This window comes from Phycodurus eques, chromosome 5 (genome assembly GCF_024500275.1).
Source record: "Phycodurus eques isolate BA_2022a chromosome 5, UOR_Pequ_1.1, whole genome shotgun sequence".
Taxonomy (NCBI): domain Eukaryota; kingdom Metazoa; phylum Chordata; class Actinopteri; order Syngnathiformes; family Syngnathidae; genus Phycodurus; species Phycodurus eques.
Genome location: NC_084529.1, coordinates 28,398,147 through 28,425,047, shown reverse-complemented (window position 1 = coordinate 28,425,047; position 26,901 = coordinate 28,398,147). Strand labels below are relative to the sequence as shown.

General features: G+C 41.4%; 2 protein-coding genes and 1 long non-coding RNA gene across 3 annotated transcripts in view; 2 read left to right on the top strand and 1 right to left on the bottom strand.

Annotated features, from left to right (window-relative positions):
* Positions 1–1,407: 1,407 nt before the first annotated feature.
* Positions 1,408–14,507, top strand: pidd1 (p53-induced death domain protein 1). Its single transcript, XM_061675993.1, has 16 exons — positions 1,408–2,343; positions 3,742–4,155; positions 4,247–4,399; positions 5,654–5,705; positions 5,794–5,995; positions 6,066–6,215; positions 6,290–6,463; positions 9,117–9,264; positions 9,465–9,600; positions 9,693–9,843; positions 10,091–10,214; positions 10,358–10,473; positions 10,757–10,864; positions 12,839–13,035; positions 13,159–13,252; positions 14,303–14,507. Exons 1-16 carry the CDS (start codon positions 1,782–1,784, stop codon positions 14,405–14,407), a joined length of 2,886 nt encoding a protein of 961 aa, XP_061531977.1. The 5' UTR covers positions 1,408–1,781; the 3' UTR covers positions 14,408–14,507.
* Positions 13,947–21,956, bottom strand: LOC133402381 (uncharacterized). Its single transcript, XR_009768513.1, has 3 exons — positions 21,850–21,956; positions 20,419–20,515; positions 13,947–14,453 (listed from the first exon to the last, which is right to left on the bottom strand). It is a non-coding gene; the product is annotated as an uncharacterized LOC133402381 (long non-coding RNA).
* The window catches only part of slc25a22a (solute carrier family 25 member 22a), a 26,421-nt gene continuing 14,058 nt past the window's right edge, over positions 14,539–26,901 (top strand). The window contains exons 1-2 of the mRNA XM_061675995.1: positions 14,539–16,627; positions 26,681–26,895. Coding sequence (XP_061531979.1) covers positions 26,876–26,895 — 20 coding nt within the window. The 5' untranslated portion in view covers positions 14,539–16,627; positions 26,681–26,875. The remainder of the gene's footprint in view (positions 16,628–26,680; positions 26,896–26,901) is intronic.

Genomic DNA, 26,901 nt, shown 5'->3' with positions numbered 1-26,901 from the left:
CGTGACCCTGACCAGGATAAGCGATATTGATGGAATATTCTTTTGATGAGCTATAAATGCATCTGTTTGTGGGGAGTTTTTACTTTGTTGTCATAGCAACAATGATACGCTGTGTTAGAAAACATCACATATTTGAAGAACAGCACAATGTACAAATGTGGCCACTTGGCAAGTGAATTGGTTGTAAAGTCACAGGGAAAGCCTGTTTCACGACAGTGTTGAAATTAAGAATCCCATGCATTCTAGGAGAATGTCATCCCAGTATTTCCGATTTGTTTTTCTGGAATGTTCCTTTTAAAATGTTGTTGTGCTGTGATTCAAGTGAGAGCACAATTCCCTAGAGAGGATATTCTCTTGTGCAACAACTTCAGAGTATAGTACGAAAAGTGTGTATTGATTGTTAACAGTCAAACCAAGATTAGATTTGACTAAAACAAAAACAACATCGCATTCACATGACAGTTCTTTTTATTCTGTACGATATCGTAGTACATGAAATTTTAAGACACTTTACATTTTAACATACTGTCTCTGTAGAGAAAAAACCTCTTTTGAAAGTGTGCTGTTTTTCAATATGATAATTGCACAGTGAGTATTAATTAATGGTGGGGGTCATAAGGACCTCAGACAGCAAATCAGCCAATGTGTAAAGTTTAACCTGGCCATTGTTAATCTGGTAACTTTTTTTGCGACGAGAAAGGACACGTTTTTTAAAAAATTATTATGATGATGATATAATTATTATTACCAATGGACTAACCACAGGTCAGTAGGTTAAATGAACCTCACATCCCATGTGTGAATTTAACTAAACCGAAATAAAAAGAATGCCAGGTGTTCTGCGATAGAACATAAACCATTGTGCTGCATTCGGTTGCACACAGCGCCGTACAATCACAACAAGGGAACTAGGAATAACGTTTCACAGGTGACAATATATTTTTGGACCTTTTTTAAGTTCTGTATTGATACCACACGCTTTGGAGTTGACAACAACAGTAAACCTTGTGAAAATTGATTGACAAATGCGCAAGGTCCGACATAATTTCAATGTCCAAATTGTCCATGCTTTGGCTTTGATGGAAACGCCGACCCTCCCAACATGGCTATCACTAGGCACGTCGTTTCGCTGGCCTGCTACAGTGCGTCAATATTATTTTTCTCTTCATATCTGCGCGCACAGTCACCAAACTGACCTTTACCATATGAAGTCCCGCCTTCAGTTGAAACTTTCGCGGCATCCGCAAAGATACGTTCGTTTTCAACTCATCCCGAGCCAGGCGGGCGGACATTTCCGCTTTGTCGCTTTTCAACTGAAGTCCACGTTTTAACGCTTCTTACGGGTATACAAAACGAGCAGTCGTTAAAGTGACGTAGAAGATTTGACTTTTTTGACCCAGTTGAATTTGAGGAAGTCTAAACCGAGAGTCACCCAGTCAGGGTCGTTTTGAAAAATAGGGTAAAAAAAATTATTGTTACAAAATAATAAGATAACAACACCCTATACCTTAAGCCGAATTCTGATATTGAAGTCCATTGTTGACATAACTCATAGACGTAACTCACGGCTAAAAGTCGCGTTTGTATTGTGAGTACTGGCTATGGCTATCATTCGGTGAAATACCAAGAACGAACTGGTATCATGTATTTGTCTCAGTACTGTGTTTTATCAGTTGTTAGCATGTCCGGACGTATTCGACGTACACATACATGAAGCCGATAAGACAACTCGGCCACATCACTAGACGTTGCTTACTGTCAAGTGTAGTAAAGCGTCTTTAATGGAGAAAAGCAGCGAGGAAGAGAACGCCAATGATGAAGATGGAGATAAAGCTGACGGTTGCAGATTGGCAGATGAGCATTGTGCAGTGACACCTGCATGCAGAGGTGAAGAAGTAGATTCTTCTCAAATTTTGGGGAAGGACTGGGAACTTGTGGACAATGGGCAGCTGGAATCGGAGAGGGCAGTCGGAGTGCAGAGACATAGTGATGAGAGAGATGCTGTCTCTGTGTCACCCTCCTGCTTCATGGATAACTGCAGTCGTTCCATATCCAGCCTTTCGTCCTCAAGCACTGCTTTTTCGTCCTCCTCCTCCTGTGTGTTGTGTCTCACACCACCCCTACCTCCCTCTGTGGAGCTCTCAGCTGTGTTGACTGATACCAGGTTGACCCTGGATGTCTACTTGGGGGGAGCATCTGCACTGCCACTGCTATGGAGTTCCATTCCAGGGCGCCTCAGGGGGCTCCGGTACCTCAGACTTGGTTCTGAGGATAAACATGCATTGGATGCAGCACTGGGTGTCCTCCCATATTTGACAGAACTACGCTCGCTTGCCATACGAGGTACCTACTGTACATTTCTCATTTACTAGCTCCTTATACAGTCGTCCCTCGCCATGTCACAGTTCACTTTTTCCAGTCTCACTGTATCGTGGATTTTTAAATTATATTTTCTATTGAAGATTTATCGCTATATCGTGGGCTTTTGCGGTGATCTTATCTCTACACAGATACACAAAAATAAGTGTTAGCCAGGAGGCAAGAGTGTGTAAAAGAATGAGAGAGAATCTCCAAAGTTTAGGATTATTTCACTGCTGTAGTCGAACACAAGAGTTTTTCTGTAACAATTTTGACTCTTACACAATATATAAAGAGAGCCATTATAACTATCCATCCATCCACTTTCTGCACTGCTTATCCTCACTGAGGTCACGGTTGTACTGGAGCCTATCCCAGTTGACTGGGCGAGAGGTGGGGTCTCCAGACAATCGCAGGGCACATATAGAGAAACACCCATTCACACTTGCACCTACAGACAATTTAGAGTCTTTAACCTACAATGCATGTTTTTGAAATGTGCCGAGAAACCGGATTACCTGCAGAAAAACCACACAGGCATGGGGAGAACATGCAAAATACATACAGATAGGTCGGAGCCTGGATTTGAACACACAACCTCTGAACTGTGAGGGGGACATGCTAACCAGTTGCCCAGATTTCCACTATAAACAATGGAAAACTAGGGGCAGCACTCAGGGCCTTCTTTTGTAGTTTTCCCCGGGTATTCTGGCTTTTTCACACATTCCTGGGATATGCATGTTAGTTTAATTGAAGACTAAACTGTCCTTACTTGTGAAGATGAAATTTTGTCTACCATGTGATTGGTTGGTAACCCAAAGTCAGCTGGGCTAGGCTCCAGTAAACCCATCATGCTAACAAGGAAAGGCGCTATACATAATGGACGGATAGTGTATGATAAGTGTATTTCCACTGACATCTGCTTGGTATAATGTAGTTGTGTATGTCATTAAGTTGATTTAGTTGTGTTTTTCAAATTGGTCTAAGAAGCCTGACTAAGACCGTATGTCAAAGTACATTTAATTTGTGATTTGAATGTTATCATGATTCATTGCACTTTTCCTCTTCGCTCTCAACAGTAATCTTCTCTGATGGTGTTGCAAAAAATCAGAAAAAAAGGCACAGCAAAACTCACTGAGTCTCACAAAATTACCTGATGTCTTGTGTGATGTCACATGTGATGATTTAAACTCCAAGTTCAGTTTGACTTTTGAGGTATATTTTTCCTGAAAATGTTGGTTGCGCTACGAATTGCACAATTTTTGGGGCATTCTGTACTCTAAATAGTCACAAGAAATAATTTTATGAAAGGCATATTTCATTACATTGCTCGGGTTTATCTAATGAAATGTTAGTTTTAAAAGTTTTTATCTCTAATTTAAGGGCACTGTTTTTATGACGCACAAGGAACCCCGCTGCCTGGCCTCCTCACCACTTTGCCCACATCCCTTGTCTCCCTCTCTCTTCTGGTGCACGTGGATCTCTCCTTCAACCAGCTCTCCGTCCTTCCATTGTGTCTTCTCAATTTACCTGGATTGTCCGCCTTGCTGCTGTGTCATAACTGCTTCTCAGAGCTGTCCCCTGATATAGGCCAGCTGTCCAGCCTCAACTATCTCTCCCTCATTGGAAACAAGCTGGTTTCCCTCCCAGCGAGTTTAGGCCAGCTAAAAGAACTACAGACACTGGATGTTTCAGATAACCACCTTGAGGAGCTGCCGAATGAAATTGGTTGTCTGGGAGAGCTAGTTAAGCTCGAACTGTCCCAAAACAAGCTGAAGAGGCTACCAGAAACCCTGGGTATGAGTGTAATGAATTGGTCTGTCCATAATTTGTGGGAGGCTAATGAAAGCGATAATCAGATAAGTCACTTGTCCTTTCTGGTGCCCAGGCTCTCTCCATTCCCTGAGGGAGCTCCTCATCTTCAGCAATGACCTCCGCTTCATACCACCTTGTCTGAAAGAACTGCCTCTGCTGAAAATAGATGTTCGTGACAATCCTCTGGGGCAACTGCCAACTCTTCCACCTCTTCCCCCTGCACCTGGTGAGCAAGGGCAAGGAGGGTTCAATACTGCCTCCATCCATTTTCTACCGCTTATCCGAGGTCGGGTCGCGGGAACGGGTTTAGGGTTTGCCGCCACGACAGGCCCGACCACCTTACGGCCACAGCTCCGGTCGGCCGCCTCAGCAATGGAGGCGCGGAACATGGTCCCCCGCCTCCCCCGGAACATGAGCAAAGTTCTGTCAGTGGTGGGAGTTGAAACTCCTTCTGACAGGGGATTCTGCCAGACGTTCCCAGCAGACTCTCACAATACGTTTGGGCCTGCCACGTCGGACCGGCTTCTTCCCCCAACATCGGAGCCAACTCACCACCAGGTGGTGATCAGTTGATAGCTCCGGGTCTCTCTTCACCCGAGTGTCCAAGACATGCGGCCGCAAGTCCGATGACATGACCACAAAGTTGATCGTCGAACTGTGACCTAGGGTGTCCTGTTGCCAAGTGCACGTGTGGACACCCTTATGGTTGAACATGGTGTTCGTTATGGACAATCCGGGCACAGCCCAAAAGGGTAACGTGGGTCCCCCTTCCCATGGGCTCACTACCTGTGGGATGGGCCATAGGGTTCGGGTGCAGTGCGAGCTGGGCAGTGGCCGAAGGCGGGGACCTTGGCGATCCGATCCCCGGCTACAGAAGCTGGCTCTAGGGACGTGGAATGTCACCTCTCTGACAGGGAAGGAGCCCGAGCTGGTGTATGAGGTTGAGAAGTTCCGACTAGATATAGTCGGACTCGCCTCCACGCACAGCTTGGGGTCTGGTACCAGTCCCCTCGAGAGGGATTGGACTCTCTTCCACTCTGGAGTTGCAGGTGTGGGTATACTTATTGCTCCCCGTCTCAGCGCCTGTACGTTGGGGTTCACCCCGGTGGACGAGAGGGTAGCCTCCCTCCGCCTTCGGGTGGGGGGACGGGTCCTGACTGTTGTTTGTGCCTACGGACCAAACTGCAGTTCAGAGTACCCACCCTTTTTGGAGTCTTTGGAGGGGTTTGCTGGAGAGCGCTCCCGCTGGGGACTCCATCGTTCTGCTGGGGGACTTCAATGCTCACGTGGGCAAGGACAGTGAGACCTGGAAGGGCGTGATTGGGCGGAACGGCCCCCCCGATCAGAACCCGAACGGTGTTCTGTTATTGGACTTCAACACTGCCACAATATACTTATTGTTTTGTCAACAAATGCTTTATGTACATGTGTTCATTGACGTTTAGTTAGTCACTCTAATGTGGAACTGTCTTCTGTTCAGATGAAGCACGACCGAATATTCCTGAGTTGCATCTGCTATTCAATCAGCACAGGTATTGCATAGATATGTTTGTTCTATGGTTTGATGTTTTTCACTTAATGTATGACAATAAACATAATTTTGCTCCTTTGACTATTTAGTTTTAGTGTTACGTCTGCTGGATGTCATGTGTTTCTGCCAGGGGGGGCGCAGCTGCTGTTCCCCCCGGGGTGCCTGTCGACACTGACAACTCTGGAGTGGGCCGAGAGGAGACCACAGCGAAAGTTTGTGTTGCTCGAGGAGCATGATATTCTCCTCAGCCGTCCGCTGGAACTTCGTCCTCATGGGATTAGATTTCTTAAGGTGCTGCACATTGAATAGAATTTTCTTTCTTAAAAATCTGCTTCATGTAAAGACAAAACCTTTCTTGCAGCCAGTAGAAGTGTGTATAGCACATCACCGCAAAAAATGGAAGGAGGTGGTGGTACGGAAGTATGATGGAAACTCGTGGAGGACTTTGCCTACTTCTCTCAGGAAAGGATGTGAGAGACACACCATTTCCTCCTTGGGGCGTCCAGCCAGGGTAAAAAAAATAAATAAATCACATAAATCCCATCATGTGGCAAGCAAATATTGTAATGTATTGTGTGTCTGTAGCTGGCCTGCTGTTCTGTGAGCCAGTTCTCCTGGTTTATTTTGGTGGCTCGTCCAGTGAGAGACAGCTGCTCAGTTTCACCAGCGGGAGCCTTTTTAGTGTCCAGCACTGACCCTGGAGTCAAGCTTCACTTCCCTCCAGACTCCACCAATCAAACCCGCACTATAACTTTACAGGTAGTCATAGTATTGTGTATTAGATACTGTACACATGGACAAGATACAGTATACAGGGTGTTCCAAAAGTCACAGTACACTTCTTTTTTGTTTTAGGTACCATACGGCCAGACGAGTCCATCAGCATTTGACAGCTTAGGTTTAGCAGTTGGCTCACCAACATTGACGCAGCGTTACAAAATTGCCACCTGGCAATAATTTTTTTTGTTCCCGACTGCAGTTCAGCACACGTTTGAGAAGCTTTATGGCCTTTTCATGCTGCTCCAACGTGGAGTACAATTTACGCTATTAAACCACGCAGTGTCAGGCGGAAATGCAAGCCATGAGCAAGGGAATAATATGCTTACAAAACGTGGAAAGCCTAAGCTGTCAACTGCTAATGGCCTCCTGTCTGTCCAAATGATACCAAAACTAAATGGGAAAGTGACCTTTGGGACACCCTTTACTGTACACCTCAGCATGTTATACAGTGCATGAGAAAATTATTCGTACTGCTGCACATTTTCCATTTTCCATTTTATGTAACAACCTTATTCCAAAAAATAAGTTATCTTTCCCCTCAAAATTCTACACAATACTTCCCGTAATGCCAACATGAAAAATGTACAACCCCAATTCCAATGAAGTTGGGACGTTATGTTAAACATAAATAAAAACATAATACAATGATCTGCAAATCATGTTCAACCTATATTTAATTGAATACACTACAAAGAAAAATATCTAATGTTCAAACTGATAAACTTGATTTTGTTTTAGCAAATAATCATTATCTTAGCATTTTATGGCTACAATACGTTCCAAAAAAGCTGGGACAGGTGGCAAAAAAGACTGAGAAAGTTGAGGAATGCTCATCAAACATCTGTTTGGAACGTCCCACAGGTGAACAGGCTAATTGGGTACAGGTGGGTGCCATGATTGGATATAAAAGGAGCTTCCCTGAATTGCTCAGTCATTCACAAGGAAAGATGGGGTCGAGGTTCACCTCATTGTGAGAAAATAGTCGAACAGTTTAAAAACAATGTTCCTCAACATACGATTGCAAGGAATTTAGGAATTTCTACGGTCCATAATATCATCAAAAGGTTCAGAGAATCTGGAAAAAATCAGTGCATGTAAGTGGCAATTCCGATAACCAACATTGAATGCCCGTGACCTTTGATCCTTCAGGCGGCACAGCATCAAAAATCGACATCCGGACTGTTATGGATGCAAAGTTCAAAAGCCAGCATCTATGATGGTATGGGGCTGTGTTAGTGCCAATGGCATGGGTAACTTACACATCTGTGAAGGCACCATTCATGCTGACAGGTACATACAGGTTTTGAAGAAACATATGCTGCCATCTAAGCAACGTCTTTTTCATGGACGCCCCTGCTTATGTCAGCAAGACGATGCCAAACCACATTCTGCACGTGTTACAGCAGCGTGGCTTCGTAATAAAAGAGTGCGGGTACTAGACTGGCCTGCCTGGAGTCCAGAGCTGTCTCCCATTGAAAATGTGTGGCGCATTATGAAGCGTAAAATACGACAACGGAGACCCCGGACTGTTGAACAGCTGAAACTGTACATCAAGCAAGAATGGGAAAGAATTCCACCTACAACGCTACAAACAATTAGTGTCCTCAGTTCCCAAACGTTTATTAAATGTTGTTAAAAGAAAAGGTGATGTAACACAGTGGTAAACAAGACCCTGTCCCAGCTTTTTTGGAACATGTTGCAGCCATAACATTCCAAGTTAATGATTATTTGCTAAAAACAATAAGGTTTATCAGATTGAACATTAAATATCTTGTCTTTGTAGTGTATTCAATTAAATATAGGTTGAACACGATTTACAAATCATGGTATTCTGTTTTTATTTATGTTTTACACAATGTCCCAACTTCATTGGAATTGGGGTTGTATTTGTGTGCCATGAACCTTTTACTTCCTCACTCGACATGAGTTGTGGCCGTCGGCAGCTCGTGTATGGCTTCTGGCCACTCTGCAATACAGACCTGATTGGTGGATTGCTGTAGCGATCTTGTATTTCTGGAAGGTTCACCTCTTTCTGTTGAGGAACGCTGGCGATCTGACAGAGTTACCATCGGTTTCTTCGTCACCCAAGCCCGTTTTCTCCGATCTTACAGTTTTGACCGGGTGGCCAGCCCTCGGAAGAATCCTGTGGTTCCAAACTTCTTCCATTTAAAAATGATGAAGGTCACTGTGGTCACTGGGACATTCAAAGCAGCGGACATTTTTCTGTACCCTTCCACAGATCTGTGCCTTGAGACAATCCTGTCTCTGAGGTCTTCAGACGATAACTTCAAATTCATGCTTGATATGTAACCTGCACTTTCAAATGTTCAAACATCTAAAGAATGATGAGTGAAAACAGGATGCACCTGTGCTCAATGTTGAGCTTCATGGCAAAGGTTGTGAATAGTTACCTTCGATGTGCTGTCTTATTTTTTTTAAATACATTACATACACATCCATTTTTCCGTGTTGTCAGTATGGGTATGTCGTGTGTGGAATTTTTAGGGGAAAAATAAATGTACAGTGATCCATTGTTGATTACGACTGTAACCTAAAATGTGGAACAAGTGAAGGGCTGTGAATACTTTCCGGGTGCAACAAAATAAACTTTTGTGTTGTTCGTCTGTCATAGGTGCTGCAGGTGTCTGTGTCAGAGGTACAGGCACTATGCGGTGATCCACAGGCAAGTGTCAGCCCTCTCCTCTGCCTCTCACAAACTCCAAGTTTGCATTTTCTTCAGCCAATCAAAGTTCAGGTTCCACTGCCACCAGGGGTAACAGGTAAAATTTTGATAGTGCCTATCTCCACGATAAAGAAAATCAGGGTCAGAAGGTCCAGAGTTGATCCAGAGCAAGCATCTGCATCTCAGTTTAACATGAGAACTCCATTTTGACATTCAGATTATTATTCTTATAAGCATCTTCATTTATTGGTTTTGTAAAATATTTCTTCTTAATATTGATGTTGGGTCTGTCTACAGGTCACACAGTTGATAAGTCATGTTTGTATCTGCTCCATGGAGACCCCACTGCCCAAACCTGGACAGACATCACATCACAAGTGTCTCTCTATGTCACCCATTTGTATGCCATTTTCTATATTACACATTTCTCCTGGTAAGTATCTGTAATGAACTCTAAATATGCACGTGTTTTAAATTTTTGTTTCATTTCAGTGTTACATCTTTGTTTTCTGCATGTGATCACAGGTACTGGCTGTGGTACAGGACTCAGAGTTGTGTTAGTGGCATGGTAAGAAAGGTCTACCAAAGGTTAAAGCAGTTTAAAGTCCAATTCATGGTCCTCCAGCGGAAAACGGATCCTTCACAAGTCCTGCTGCAGTGTTTACCAGCTAACAAGGTTGGTGTTTGTGTGTGTTCACTTGGTGTTGAATTGTAACGACAGTAAATTGGACACTGCTGCTGTTTTGTTAATATCCCCCGAGACTTGAAATTGCTAATAAAAGCAAAACTGATGGTGCAAAAAAAAAAATCACTGCACAGAGACCATGTGTGGGGTGAAGACCTTCATTTCTGTAAAATGTGTTTTCATATTTGATATTGGGTGTGAATCATTGTAACTGCTCTTTGGGATGGTTCCTTCCCAGGCGGAAGACAGAGTACTGTCACTGTCAGAACAGTATGATGGACCACAGCCTTCAGACCTGTGTGACCTTTTGGAAGGAGAGCAGTTCTTTGCCGGCTTTGAGAGAGGCTTAGAAATCTGCACAGGTCAGAAGTCCCGTTTTATTAACTATCACAAATCAATATGTTCACAGCTAGATTTTCAATTTTTGTGATGTTCTATTGTGATATAATCGACTTGTAATTGCTTTTCAAGCATTGCTGAGATATTGGTTTCTTTGTCTCACCAGACAGACCAGACTGTGTTGGGGGAAGACTGTGTTTTGTGTTTTACTCCAGCCTGAAGAATCTGAAGGAGGTTTACATCTCTCCTGCGAAGGGCCTCCGGGGTCCAGTGAGGGGCGAAGTAAGACAATTTTCTTAATAGCCAAGTAAGCACAGTGGCTGAAAATATCCATTAAATGAACATTATAAAAGCCCATTTTACACTCCAAACAAGTCTTTTGATTAATATTATTTATTTGTTATTATTTATTTCTATTTATATTATTTATTACTTGTTCAAACTACACCTGCTTGAATGGACCACTTCCATTTTAAGATTCACTTTCTTTGTTCATTTTTTTTCGATGATGAAGATAGTGTTCAAAGATCAACCTGAAAATGTACCTTTTATAAATGTGTTACAGGTCTCGTTTTACAGAGGGGAGATTCCCAGTGGTTTGCCAGAGGAAGTAGTGAGGAAGAGGAAAGGACATGACAGCCAATGGCTTGCCACTTTACCGCTAAGACTTCCTGTGAGTTAAACATTTTAGGTTGACACATTTTTTTTTTCATAATCTAATGTAATTCAACATACTAATGTTTTTTTGTACATTATTTTATTGTGACAGTGAGATTAATATCCCAGACACGTTATGTCTACCTGCACAATCAATACTAATGCAAGCGTTGTCATTAGTATTGTCATCAGTATACTGTAGATATAGAATATTGTAGCTGTGGATTATACTTGTGCAGAATTGTAGTACAGTACTGGGAGATGTTTCTAATACTTAGTCCATCATACAGCTAAATAAAGTAACCAAAATATTTGATTGTACAGTGGTGCCTCGACATACAAGTGACCTGATTTACGAATCTTTCGAGATATGAGCCGTCGATCAGCCGAGTTTTTGCTTTGACTTGCAAGCCCAAACTTGAGACACGAGTGCTGTATGGTGGCAGGCGGTTCCACTCACTTCACAACAAGCCGCAGTTTGGCAGTTATTAAAATAATCTTCGAAAAAGAAGAATCAAGCTGTTGATTTCCACTACTGGATGGAGTTAACTCTCAAACTAACCATAAAACGAAGAGAATTACACATGTTTTTGAAACACCCACATGGCTTCCCTAAAGCATATGATAGAAACCACCATGGACTAACAATGAACATTACACACACACACACACACAAAATTACACGCCAAGGGTGTTTAAATTTTTTTTTAAGCTGTGGACACGAGATCCATTACTCCGGAGAAGTTACGAAGAGACGGTGACGTACCGTATTCTGCAGAAGACGCGAGCCATTCAGGCTAATGGAATGTGGAGGATTTGCATAACAGTAGATCGGCTTTAAATCGCATAACATTAAAGAAGAACTGCAGATTATGTGGGGGTGTTGTGTTTTTTTCCAAATACCGTAGTGTTGAGTGCAAGTTTTCTTATAAAGACATCTATTCATCCATCCATCCATTTTCATCATCGCTTATCCTGGTTAGGGTCATGGGGCGCTGGAGCCTATCTCAGCTGACTCCGGGGGAAAGGCGGGCTACACCCTGAACTGTTTGCCAGTCAGTCGCTGGGCACACGTAGACACGGACAACCAATGGCACTCACATTCACACCGTCACTGAGTGGGAACTGAACCCATGCTGCCTGCACCAAAGTCAGGCGAGTGTACCACTACACCATCAGTGACTCTTATAAAGACATGTAAAACGAAAGTTTGAGGAACGTAACTAGAGACAGACAGGAAGGTGGGGGGAGGGGTAGAGAGAGAGAGAGAGAGAGAGAGAGAGAGAGAGAGAGAGACAATTTAAAGGCACAGCATGCGAATGTACTACAGTGTGTGAGTGTGAGACGTTTAGCTTGATTACACTTCATAAAACAGTTAAGATCTTCTAACATGTATAATATCAGTTAATATCTTGAAATTCTCTTTTATTAATATATTTTACAATATCTGCGATTGGCTGGCGACCAGTTCAGGGTGTACCATGCCTCTTGCCTGAAGATAGCTGGGATAGGCTCCAGCACGCACGCGACCCTAGAGAGGATAAGGGGTACAGAAAATGGATGGATGGATGGATTTTACAATATACTGCTCAACTAGAAATGTGAAAAATTTGTTTTGGGGGGACTGGAACTGATGATTTGCATTTTCATTTCCATTCATTTTAAAGGGGAAATATGTTTTGAGATAAGAGCATGGTAATGGAACAAATTAAACTGTATTATGATGCAATGCAGTTCTAAATGAAGGTAAAGTGTTACATGAATATCTCTCAGAATTGAGCATTATCATATCTTAAAGGCTCCACTTTTAATATATCTTGTATTGGCTGTTCTTTTATTTTACAGGGGTAATATGGTTGTGGTTATGTATTTAATATCACTGAAATACATATGTGTATTGCTGCTCCATGTTGATTGGATTTGCTTTTTTTAATGCTCTGCTCATCTGAAACAGTTCATACATATTACCTCTTCTCTGCTGTTTCGGTAGGCGCTAGATGCTGATAACAAATACATAATGGAAGAGCTCCAGCTTCCTCCTCTGAACCTCGGAGATCCTGAGAGCGGCTACCTGACAGAAGCTAATCTGCTGTCCATCTCCCTCCAGATTGGACAGGATTGGCGCATTATTGGGATCAATCTCGGTTTAAGCTACCAGGAGTTAGACCGCATCCAATACAAATACAGGTTTGTATTGGCAAACAAACAAAAGTCCAGGACTGTGAATCTAATCATAGTGGAAATACTCAGCTTCTGGTTTGGTTTATATCAGTGAATTTCTAACTAGGTCTTCTTCACTTGTGTTTACAGTGGACGCCCCATACTAGTGGTTCGATACCCGCGGATTCACCTATTTGCTGATTTTTTTCCCTGTTCCCCCCCATTTATTAATTTTTTTTTCAATGTATGTATTTTTTTTGCTTTTTTTCTTTTCTTTTTTTCTGGGGGAAAACAAACCCGAAAACACTTATTGGCTATTTATAACCGCTTATTCAATTATTTTTGGGTTTAAAATTTTTTTTTAAAAGCAATTATAATGGGTGTCAATTATCTGTGGATTTTTCGCAGGAGACAGCCTGATGCAAGGAAGGTGGGGGGTGGGATAGAGATGGAGAGAGAGAGTGAGAGACCGAGAGAGAGAGAGAGAGAGTCCCTATCACCTGCAAATAGCGGGTGTCCATTGTAATAAAATAATTAAGTAGAAAGGAAATACAAAATATGTAGTAACTATGGATGCGCATCATAACAATTACTACATGTAGGGCAAAGGGGTAATTTGAACCTAACATGGAAATGTATTTCCACCCTCATTTGATCCTCTTAATTGATAAAATTAGACATCTTTTAAAACCATATCAGGATTAACATGTAAAAGGTAAAATGGTGGCGTGCGTTTCGATGTTAGTGTAGCTAAAAGAGGGCAAGATGTGAGATGTAATGTGACTGCAGTGGGAGAGAAATGGTAGGGAATTTTGATTGTTTTAATCTGCGCTGTTAGATGCTGCTAAGCCATCTGGGACATTGCAGGAGATTACACACATAGGCTGATGCTCATCTCCCCCCCCCCTCCCCCCCACCACCACCCTCAGTTTTCTCCTCTTGCTCACGTAACACATTCTGCAGGCATACAAGCAAAATAAACTTTTGATGTGATGGCTGTGATTTAGCATGCTCAATATTTACAAAATCATTCAGCACGTTGTAAATCATGGTCAGAAAATGATAAATGAGTTTTGCTGTTTAATGTTTTGCTGTTCTAATTTAGATGCGCCCAAAGCACTTTCCAATGCTATGTGATACATCACACGCACATTTCATACCCAGATGGTGGCTAATATCACTATGTAGTACCACTACTGGTTGTATCAATTCTTTACTCCCTGTTGGTGCTCACTGCAGTCATTAACTTATGAGGTGAAATTTATTTGGGACATTCTGCTGCTCTTCTCACCAGGGACAATCTTGGAGCTCTGGTACTGGACATGCTCTTCCACTGGGCCCGAGGACAGAAGAGCGCCGGGCCTGGGGCGGTGGCACGATTGATGGCAGCCATGATTGAGAGTGGCAGGAGGGATCTTGCAGATGAGCTTGAAGACATAGTCAGTCTGGGAAAGCAAAAATACACTGAGTCATTGAGGAGAGTGGGTCTGGAGGCCGAGGAGCAGCCCCTCTGTGAAAGCCAACAGTAGAGAAGTTCTCACTGTGTACAGGTGGCGTTCGTTTTTGTTTTGTTTTTAATTTTTAAAAAATTATTTATTTATTTTTACGTAACCATAGTATGCACATACACTGATGCATCTGTTTTATCGAACGTGTCAAACAGTCACCTTTAGAAAAGTGCATCAACTGGTAGACATATCAATCATCTTAGAACTTTTGTTAAGATGGTTAAGATGCTGAGCAAACACGAGCATCTGTTGCGCTTTCTCATATCTTTGACCCATGTACAGAAAGTTTACTTGTCATGAAAATTACTTTAGCTGCTTGGGGGTTACGCTACATAGTACTCCATCCATCCATCCATTTACAACACCGCTTATCCTGGTTAGGGTCGCGGGACGCTGGAGCCTATCCCAGCTGACTTCGGGCGAAAGGCGGACTACACCCTGAACTGGTCGCCAGTCAGTCGCAGGGCACATATAGACACGGACAACCATTCGCACTCACATTCACACCGTCACTGAGTGGGAACTGAACCCACGCTGCCTGCACCAAAGTCAGGCGAGTGTACCACTACACCATCAGTGACTTCGCTACATAATACTAATTCAGAAATTATGACTTTCCATTGAATTCATTGAGCACTACTATTGTACAAATATGAATTAAATGTTACATAGCATTTACTTGGAATGGGATGACCCTTTCTCCCATTAATTAAAAAGGGTAACCTCCACAATACTCCACTGGCTGTTGTCTGCTATTGCTTATTTAATGATCGACACACATCTCAGATGTAGCGTAGCCATATTTGGACAGCGCATGTTTGTTAATATTTTTTTGTGTTGTTTTAGTTGTTTTATAAATGTCTCCAATTGGTGATGTCAAGATCACATTGTGAAAATCCTATGTGTGTGTTTACGCTGCACTTGAATTGGCAGATACAGTACCTGTTTCGTATCAGATTTTTATCGTTGGAAGAGGCCTTATTCCAATCTGATGATATCTGATTCCTTTTCATGGCATTTTTTTTTTAAAGTTTATGCTGCCATGAAGCACATCTGAATTGTGCCACTTGAAGCATGGTGGTGGAAGTATCATGCTGCGGGGGTGTTTTTCAACTGCAGGGACAGGACGACTGGGTGCAATCGAAGGAAAGATGAATGCGGCCAAGTATATCCTGGACGAAAACCTTCTCCAGAGTGCTCAGGACCTCAGAACTGGGCCGAAGGTTCACCTTCCAACAAGACAATGACCCTAAGCACACGGCTAAAATAACGAAGGAGTGGCTTCAGAACAACTCCGTGACTGTTCTTGAATGGCTCAGCCAGAGCCCTGACTTAAAGCCAATTGAGCATCTCTGGGGAGACCTGAAAATGGCTGTCCACCAACATTCACTATCCAACCTGACAGAACTGGAGAGGATCTGCAATGAGGAATGGCAGAGGATCTCCAAATCCAGGTGTGAAAAACTTGTTGCATCATTCCCAAAAAGACTCATGGCTGTATTAGCTCATAAGGGTGCTACTACTAAATACCGAGCAAAGGGTCTGAATATTTATGGCTGTGTGATATTTCGGTTTATCTTTTTTAATAAATCTGCAGAAATTTCAATAATTCTCTTTTTTTTTCTGGCAATATGAGGTGCCATGTGTACATTAATGAGGGAAAAAATGAACTTGAATGATTTTAGCAAATGGCTGAAATATAACAAAGAGTAAAAAATGTCCGTACCCACTCTGTTTGTTGATATATTTTATAAGGCTTTGTCCACTGCTTTTCAAGGTCACTCGATCCCATCCCCCAGCCAGCTCACCTAGCTTTTTCTTGTGCACATACAAAATGTGTGTACTTCCACTACAAAACCACCAGAGGACTCCTTTTTAAATAACCCCCCCAGTCATCCTCCATCCACTGTCAGCTGCACCCTCCCCTTACCTTCCTACCTCCCGCCCTCCCTCCATCCCCACCTTACTCCCACCTCCTCTTCCTCCTTTCCCGTTCCCGGTACTCAGATGCTAATAAAACCGGTGGTTAGCCGTTCTGCCCGCCTAAAACATTCCCAGTGTGTAAGGCTTTGATTTCGCGTAACCTACACCGGACGGAGCAGATATTTGTGGTATGTACTCAGCGCAGTTTTTTTTTTTTTTAAATGTTTAAATTTATTTTTCCATGTCTATGTGGTATGTCTGGTTGAGGGACGCACATGTCCATTAAGATGTTTCAAATCGATACTGTAAATGTATTCCAAAAAAAAAAATGGCGTGACTGCCTTTTATGGAGGTAGAAAAATGTACGCTCGACGTGAGAAAGCTAGCTTTCGCTTCGCTAGAACCGGCGAGCCGTGTGCGTGCGATAGGAAGCGACGTAACCACGCCGTTATTTGACATTCCTCATTTTAATACAGCAGCTGTGTGAGGAGGAAGCGTAACATAGATTGTAACTGTTCCGAAGCGTTATTACTGCATATTTCGCAAACAAGCAATGCGCAGTCCAGTAGGACAGGTGTAGCAGCTCGCTTATTTGTGATAAATGTGTTTTAAAATACAAATTGAAACTCAATAATTCCTTGATGTGTACCGGGCCACCGCGGTCGTCTTTTGCCGGCTTCAGCGCCTCATCAGCGGCGCTGCTGTGTCATGTGTGCATGGGAGGGACCTTGGTACTGTAGTAGTGAGTAGTGGATTGTAAGCCCACCTACGCCTCCTTTCTCCCTGATGCTCTCATATTGTGACTATTAATTCTGATGAGGCATTATTGCTGATGCTACGGACTGTAGCCAACTGTAAATCACACCAAGATTGAAGAATAAACTAAATTGAGTTGCATAGTCTGTTCATAAAGCGGTCATTCAAATGTGAGAGACTTACAGTAATTGTTGGTTTTAGTCAGCCAACAATGTAGCCTCACCACCAGTCTTGGTTTATGGCTTATTACAAGCCTTTCTGCCCCTGCAAAACATTCCTGCAGCCATGAAATTATTGATGAGCCAGGCCATTCTTGGTGTAGGATGACATCCTGTACATCCTGATTGGAAGTTTTCTGTAGCATTTGTCCTCCGCTGCACATTTTTCTTCAGTTTAATCTGAATGCAACAGTCCGTGAGAGCATGCTAAAATCTCAGATAAATATTTTGAATGTCACTTGTACTGGATGTGTATGCTGTGCTCTGCTCTTCCTGTGTGAAAGTCATTGAGGTCATTCAATGGGTTTACTGTTGTCTGTAAAGCGAAACCAGATGCTTCAATGCTGCATAGTTTTGTTTTCTTTTTTCTTTTTTCTTTTTGTTCTTTAGGCAGACTCACTCACAATGCTATTGTTATTCCATATCCACACTGTAGGGAAGCAGAAAGGCAGGCAAATCAAGGGGTCACAAGGGATACTGTATGTGTGCCGTCAGGGGAGAGACTAAACTCTACACCACGGCCTTGCAAAGACTGCTAGGAAGATGTTATTTCTTAACCATTGCAGGGGACTCGAACAAGCACATAGCACCTGTGCGGGGAATGCGTTGCTGTGGCCAGCTCACAGCTCTCACTTGCACCGAGAGGGAAATTTTATAGGGAGATTTCAACGAGTTGGTTTATAATCCTCATGCTGGAGGCAAGAGGGAATAGTAATCAGATTTATCTGTGACACCACAAAATTCATCCCGTTTCAGGGATGAATGCTGTCCTAAAATAGATAGCATTTTGCAAATCACCACAAAAACTAGTAAAATGTAGTCCTTGTAGAAAATCACCTAAAACCCATCCATCCATTTTCTGTACCGCTTATCCTCACTAGGGTCGTGGGCGTGCTGGAGCCTATCCCAGCTATCTTCGGGCGAGAGGCGGGGTACACCCTGAACTGGTTGCCAGCCAATCGCAGAGCACATATAAACAAACAACCATTCGCAATCGCATTCACACCTACAGACAATTTAGAGTCTTCAATTAACCTACCATGCATGTTTTTGGAATGTAGGAGGGAACCGGAGTACCCGGAGAAAACACACGCAGGCATGGGGAGAACGTGTCAACTCCACACAGGCGAGGCCGGGATTTGAATCCCGGTCCTCAGAACTGTGAGGTAGATGTGCTAAACAGTTGCCCACCGTGCAAATAGTATCACAAACGTAACTCTAGTCTTGACACTATTCTCAAAGGTTGAACACATGCTGTTGTCGGATGCTAGACAAGTATTTATTTGGATTTCACAACAGTATTGTTTCTTGAGGAAATAACAGAAATAGAAATATTAACCATCATAAAACCTATACAGGCAATGCTTCAGTAAGGTTTCTCAACTGTTAGAAGAGTTTCATGCTATGTAAAACTAAGATATAAAAACAAAATTTGTCTCAACATTGAGAGCGTAATGTGAAAGTGTATTGTCACACTTTTTAACACTTGTCACACAAGTGTATAAAGAAGTTAACCACTGAAAAATGTAAAAACTACAAAATACTTGGCTGTTACCATAATTGTCGACACGCATGTGAAAGCGAGGCAAAAGTATTTGGACATAGCTGAGTTGCTGGTAGTCATTGGCAGGCATTTAACATTTTAATTTCATTCAGGGAAACTTATGCATTTTTTTTCTCACAATTTAAAACAATTCCTGGGGGTCTTAATAACATGTCTACGATATACTTTTGTCAAAATACCCCAATAATGTCATCCTGATCAATAATTTTATCACACTTTATACACTCTATTACTTGCTGAAATTGGCTTGTTTGAGAGAGTGACCCCATATACTGCAGGACCAGAGGTGAGTATTGATTTTGTTACCATTCAAGATTGGGGATGGAGCTGTTGGTTTAACAGGCAGAGTGTGGAAAAAAAGTGACCTCCCCTAAAGACAATAAAAGGCTATTAACTCATGGAAACTCCACTTCATGCAGTACACTGTGTGTATGTGTAACATGGACACATCACCAAACACAAATACAGTGGCACCTTGACTTATGGGTGACCCGATTTATGGGATACAGGGCGTCAGTCAGACAATTTATTTTGTCATGATTTGCAAGCAAAAAATTGAGATAGGAGTACTAACAATGGAGGCAGTAAACTTTATAACAAGCAAGTTTGGCAGATATTAAACAATTATTTTTAAAAACAAGGGCAATTACTTGCTTCTAGCTGTTTATTGCCACTCCTAGTTTTTTTGTTTTTTTTTTGCCCTAAAACTAGACAAAACAAAGAATTACACATGTATTTAACAAAACCACTTTAACTTTGTCTTAAGAAAGTCTGCTACCTTAACGCGAATATGCAATGCAAAATGCCATATATGGGCTAACAAAACTAGCATCGATGTTGCAGTAATTGTAAAGCTTGAAGTAACTTATATTTGAACACAAACAGGAGCAACACATGCAAACAGAGCATACAGCAATACTCAAAGGCATTTATACTTTTTCATTAAAAAAACCCAAAAAAGGCTAATATTGTAGTTTTGTTGCGATGGTATTTATCAAACCTACATGTACTATAGCTGCTTTATACTGCCCTCTGGTGGCCAAGGCATGCACATCAGAAGGAGCAGCACACTGTTCAATGAATGATCATAGATGCACAAACTTGAATTCTTTACATGCTGTTTAAAGCTCAGCACTGTAGATTACTATTCTTCTTATTAAAAAACAAATTACAAATATTTTTGTCAGTGTTTTTTGGGGTGCTGGAACTGATTAATGGCATTTCAATTCATTCCAGGGGTAAAAATTATTTCAGATACAAATCTCTAGTTACTAGCATTGTAAATGAATGAATTAAATGCATAAGTCATGGCACCACTGTACTCGCTTCCACCGTACCGAAAACGCCACCAACCATTGAAGTATGTGCCACTTATCAGAAGCGAATACCTTTCGCTAATACTAATATTTGCATAAAAAAAAACCAATACAACTCTGCTTACCTTTTGGCTTTGACATAATAATAGCAGTGGCTGCAGCTTCAATGCGCTCTTGTAAGTTTTTCTGAGTTCTCACACAAGATGTGGACATCTTGCATTGCTGCAAAAAGCCAAAGAAAAAGCTGAACACTTCAGAGTTAATCATACTGAACTAAAGTCTCACGAGATGTGCTCAAGACAGTTCAAAGTTCCGTGAGAGCCTCCACTGTAATTTTTCATGAGAAACATAAGGTCTCCAGATGTGAGTGTGAAAATTAGAAACATTGAGGTCATTTTACTAAATGTTGCTTTATCAAACAATCAAAAAAAAACATCTGTGACAGGATTTTCAAGTAGTCTTCAGCACGTTTCCTGTGCTGATCACATCTGTCACTGGTAATAACAGCCCACTCTGCACTAGTAGTTTTTCTCTTTCATTTGATGAAGTTTTTTGTCGAGGCGCGCTCACGTGACAACCTCAGCGCTGGGTCACTTCCTGTAGTGATTCACCAAGTTACACTGTCAATGAGTGAGGGTCCTATTCCACTGTGTTAGCCACATGAGGACTGAGAGGCAGCCAAGGAGACGTGACACGAGGTACTCTGATTTGAATGAGTGGAAAGAATTTACCTTGTAAATTAACGAGAGGTGATTTGGGCTCCAGATTTTACAGCTATTACAGTGTTATTTTTATCCTTTTTGTGAGTGTTCTACTGCACATGAATGAGAGCTGATCAAATCAAGCCGTCCTGTTGTGCTGTGTCATCACATTTTACTCGCCTTATCTGAGCCGCCATTGAAAACTCAATGTCACTAGGACAATTGTAAATGTGCATACTTTTTACTTTCTTTGCAATGGGCTCACTAATTTTGCATAGCTATACAAGCTTTCAGTAAATATGTCTTTTAAATGTATTACATTTTAAAGCTTGTAAATCTCAAATGTTTGTAAGGGATCTACTGTTGCGATGTAATAATTATCAATGGCAATAAATTCTGCCAGTAAATATATCTCCTTTTAACAAATCTTTGCATTTGTTATATATATATTTTTTTTACCATAAAGCTTGTTTAGGTCAATTACAAATTTTAACATTTAGAAAATACTCATATTAATGTGTGCATGATTCTTGTACTCTTTAACTTTGTAAGTTTGTTATTTATAAAAAAGTACATTGTGCAAAAAAATAAAATAAAAAAATGACATTGTTAGACACTGACTTGGCTCATTTTACACAGCAACTGTTTTATACAGTACAGGAAATCCTCGATTTACGAACGAGTTCCGTTCCTACGCTGGCGACGTAACCCGAATTTCCGCGTAAGTCGGAATTCACAGTTAAAGTCGAAATTTACGTCAAAATACTTCGAATAAAGAAACATTACAATACATTAACATATATATATATATATACACAAATACATTAAAATAAAAAAATAAGATGCTGTACTTACCATTACTGCTGAGCGGTGCATGGAGAAGAAGGAGGGGAGGCTGTGAGAGCTATTGCTGAGGAAGTATGTGCAGGTTCTACTGGCCTCTCCACCTTGGTGAAGTACTTGCAGATGTCCGTCTGGTAGGAAATCTTCCTCTTTTCCTCCCAGATCTCACGGTAGCACCGTACACTCCCCTTGAAACATTCAAAAATCGTTCCATATTGGGATCCTCTGCCTCGATTCGCACCATGGCTTGTTCTAGAAGTGAAAATGCCTCAGCTAAGCCCTTGGTTGTGAAATGCCTTTCTTCAGGGGATTCTGTGGATTCGTCTTCTTGGATCATCTGGACTAGCTAAGCAGAAACACTATGGTGCTGGGGACAAAATGGCGGACGAGGCACGGGGGGTTGAAAAGTCGTAGGTCCAGTACGTCGTAACTCGAGGACTTCCTGTAACAGTAAAGGTTATTTAACATTTATACGGTGGCAAATAAACTTTGAGAACGTTAATGAAAACAAATAAATTGACATCAAAATGTCTGCAAATATTCCTGACTATATTTTAATGAAGAGAAATATCTAATCATGGACAAACAGTTTCCTTTTTAAAAACATGCACACCGAATGCAACTGTATTTTCTAGCAGCATGGTGAACATGAAAACTCACAGAGCATATTACGAATGTCACATGATTCGGAAACTACTTATTTTAAATGATGATCCTTGAATTTATTTGAAATGACAGGCATAGAAATGACCATACTGTGTATACTGTCCCTTTAACTGTTTGTGTTGTGTTATCATGACATTCTGTTCTTGTTGTTTTTTTTCGCTTCCTGCCGCTATCCTTGTGACAGGAGCAGTATTTATTGGCTCATTGTTGAAACGATGAACAAGGGTCACAACAAGAGCTGTTATCTGTCAGTGGGCGCACTCACCGGTTTTATTGAACATGTCCAATGGCTGCTTTAAGTGCCTGAGTTCAAGGTTCCGAAGCAGAGATTACTTTCACAATCACTCTGACTAATTGTTTACTGATCAGAGCCGATGTCTAAAACAGTGGCGTCAAACGTATGGCTCGCGGTCCAGAGCTGGCACATCAGGGGGTCCATTCCAGCTTGTGGGGATAGAGAACACATTCGCTGCTATTTTTCGATAAAAGTAACTGTTGTTACTAATTTTGTCCACTGGAGGGTACATTGACGACCACTTACCACTTGAATGACGTTCTGAAATTGGCTGCTACTCATGATTTGACACCTAGGCTAAAGGTTTCAGGAGCAAAGTAAGCCTGTTTCATGCAAAATGTTTTGCCACCTTTGCACTACAGTTCTGTGAAAATAAATACATCCTGTAGAACTATTTTAATACATTGAATATTTCAAAATGTCATTCAACAGCTTCAGTTCAAAAGAGGATGGTTTGGTGGTGGAACCCTTTTTTGTCTCCATCCTCTGCCACAACTTGTATGTAGTTTTATGTATATATTTACATGGTAGGCGGAGAAGTGCATCCTCTTTCTGAATAGTTACCACTTTAGTTTGTATGCTGCAATGTGTCAATTGAGGTTGTCAAGATTTCCAGATGGATGCGGAAATTTACGTGAATTTAAAATGCTTTGGCATAGCTGTTATTTGTAGTTTATTAAGCCACAAATATACTGGTCCGGCCCACTTGAGATCAAATTGGGGTGAAATTGACACCCCTGATCTAAAGGGACAAACTCAAAATATACTGTATGTGTTGGTGTCTTAGGTTCCTTTTGTCTTGTTGAACACCTTACATGATATCCACCAGGGCATAACACTCCTAAAATGTCCGTTGTCTGTAAAATGATGACGTGTCATGCAGCACAATACTGTTTAACTGCAGTCAATAATGCATATATGCATATTGTAATGTAAGGGCCAATTGCCACACAGGAGACGTTTATTTTAGTACTTCTTCTGGATATGGCCCCTGACTGGCCCCATTGTAACCAGATTGGTACAATGAAAAATTACAACACATTTCTGAAACCTTTTTCTGTATCTACCGCAAAATGTAATGGGTTCCTTTTATTAGCCACACCTCTACAAAGTCCTCTCACCTTGTGTGATTTGTGCATACTTGGAATAATATTCAGTTTTGATGAATTTAAAATGATATAGCAAAATAACTTATCTTAACTGTTTGAAACCTCATCTACAGACAGGTAGATTTAGACCTCTTTTATTGGCTCTCGTTACACTGTAGAAGTGTACCAATGTTGTGGTTGGTGACTGTACAGGTACATGTAGAAGGATGCAGTTATGTGGGGTCTGGTGGGAAGTAATTCTAGCCTCAGTTTGCATCCCAAAAAGAATTCATCTGGGATTTGGTCGGCGAATGATGGCACTGTGCACACGTTGCACAATGAGGCCACTTGTCTCGTTCACACTGGCTCCGATTGTCATGACAGCACAAAAAGACTGTAGGTCAAATAAATAATGTACTGATGCGCCAGCGCGGTGTGATGATGGACGACAGTGGACAAGTTAAGCTGTGGGCATGGCTAAAAAGATGGACAATGCCTGATTTTTGGGTGACTCATGCAATTGTGTACAACCCAATTATACTCTACTCAGACATATGGAGTACAGTTTATGTAGACCTCTCTAAATTAGGAATAACATGGTGATGAGTGCAGTCATGCTATGCAAGTTTCATTTGAAGAACAAAGATCCAACACACAGATATTTATTTAACAATATTATAACTCATCGTAGTTGTAGTTGTCATTAATGTATCAGCGCATCACACAGCAAGGTGTATCGATCTTTTCGGTTTCCTTAAATACAGTAGTAGAGATGAAGCCCTATATGAAAGTCTTACATTTGATTTTTCTTTTATGAAAACAAAGGCCTTAATTATGCTTAAAATGTTTACTTCATCGTTAAGTCCACAAAATGCTTCATTGTTGCCTAAGCGACCAACATTTCTTTTTAATTTTTGAAAATAAAGTTAGACAATAATAAACAATAACCATTAAAAAGTGAGAATTATTTATATTTTATGTCCTAAATGTATATTTTGTCATAGTGGTTGTTGGCTGTTATACGAGAGTGGCTCCAACTACCGGAGCCAAATTCCTTGTGTGTCTTGTAGCATACTTGGCCAATATGGCTGATTCTGATTATTTTTGTAAAGACAGAACTTGCATTGGATGCCATTAGATTGTGTAAGTGTAGCTACTTAATGTTGTGCCAGATGAGTTGCTCATTAATAAACAATGAGGCCCACATTCTAGGAAAAAACGTGATGTTCTTTTTCAAATACATCACAACAGAACAAATGTGAAGGTCATAGGAAAACACTGATGACATTTTCACGTGTTTGTATTTCCAATGTGAGGCTGGTTGCTGTTATTCACCACAAACACAATACAAGTATGTTGCTTTTTCTTTTCAAATATTTCCAATGTTAAAAAAACGTGAGTTACTGAGTAAAAAGATCTTGTCAGACGTTGCCAGGGAGGCAGCTTCCTGACCTCATCTGACCCCCCCTACTCCACATACACAGGACACACGGTCTTTTTTTCCACCTCTGGAGAAGGTGGGTGGTGAGGGGTGGGAGTTGGGGCGAGGGGTTGGGGGGGCTTCAAGCCAGCCAAGCTAAACACACCCAGACCACTGCTGCCCGCATGTTATCTGCAATGGAAATATTTTTCCTCGCTGTGCAATCTGTCCAAGGAGAGTGTGACGGGCTAATGATATTTGCTAATGGGGGGGGGGGGTACACAAAGAAACTCAGCAGTCAGCAGGGTTGTGATTCGGAAAAGCTGAGAGTCGTGACTCGTGACTGAGGCGCATTACTAGGGGGAGGCCGGTTTTGGTCTCCTGCAGAGGCGGCCCTTGATTGGTGGATACAGGGGGGTGGAGAGATTGAAAGTGGGAAGAGGAAGCATCTTCACACAATGAAGCACAGTGTCAAAAATAGGGAGCATCTTGACATATTTAATGGGTTGGCAACATTGCTTCCTCTGTATGACTATAGTGTGTGCATAAAATATTAAGGTCTTGTGGCACAGAATGTACTCGAGTTGATACAATTAACAAGCCACACCATAGCAACACGTTTATCTTTAATATGGCAACATAAGTGTCTAATTAAGTTATTTTGTGCTTGTTTCCGCTAAATTAATATATTTTGACAGTTTATATTTCGATTAATACTGTGAGCCTAATCGTCATCTGGATTGGAATCTGAACTGTGTAGTCAGTTTGAGTGACACAGTGACGGGTTCATGTGAAGGCAAGGTGGCACAGTCAGCATCCATCTTCCACCACTGAAAAAATGATATATATGTTATTATTTGCAGCCAAATCAAATCAGGTTGATTTGTTGGATAAAGCTTTTAATGTTAATGCATCCATTAATAAGATATCTGAAGATTTTCCTTGATGAAGATAACAAAAGAGATTATTCCCCAAAAATGATTTGAAATATGAATGTCTGAGTAATTGTTGTGTTTGACTGGGTTTGAGCATATTCTTACACCCAAAGCAACCTTTCCTTGCTCGTGAATGGCAATCTTCCTCCTGAAAAAAAGAAACTATTAAACTAACATTAAACTTAGTTTTCATACATTTCATTCAAATTTTAGATAATTTGAGCTAGAATTGGCGATATTATTAGATCAGCAAATTGTGTCATTTTTTTTTGGAACACCCTGTTTATTGTGTTTTATTGTGGTTGGAGTACACATTGGGGCAGAAATGCACTCAATCTATATACAGTATGTATGTTTTTTTTTTAATCAGCATAAATATTTTCAAACCTTTTAAATGCAACTTTATTTTACTGAAATATCTCTCGACATATCGTTTCAGATACCCCCTAACTTGAACTACGGCAACAAGTGCAAGAAGACAAAGCAGACTAAAAATCATCCTTCAGAATATATAACCCCCCTGTACTGCAAGACCCTTCTGTAACAAACAACCAAATATATAACACTACTTCCCCCACCATCCACAGTTAACAGACACTTTGACACAACAGCGAAGAGCCAGGGCTTCATATAAATGGCTAACAAGCAGATCAGGTAAGG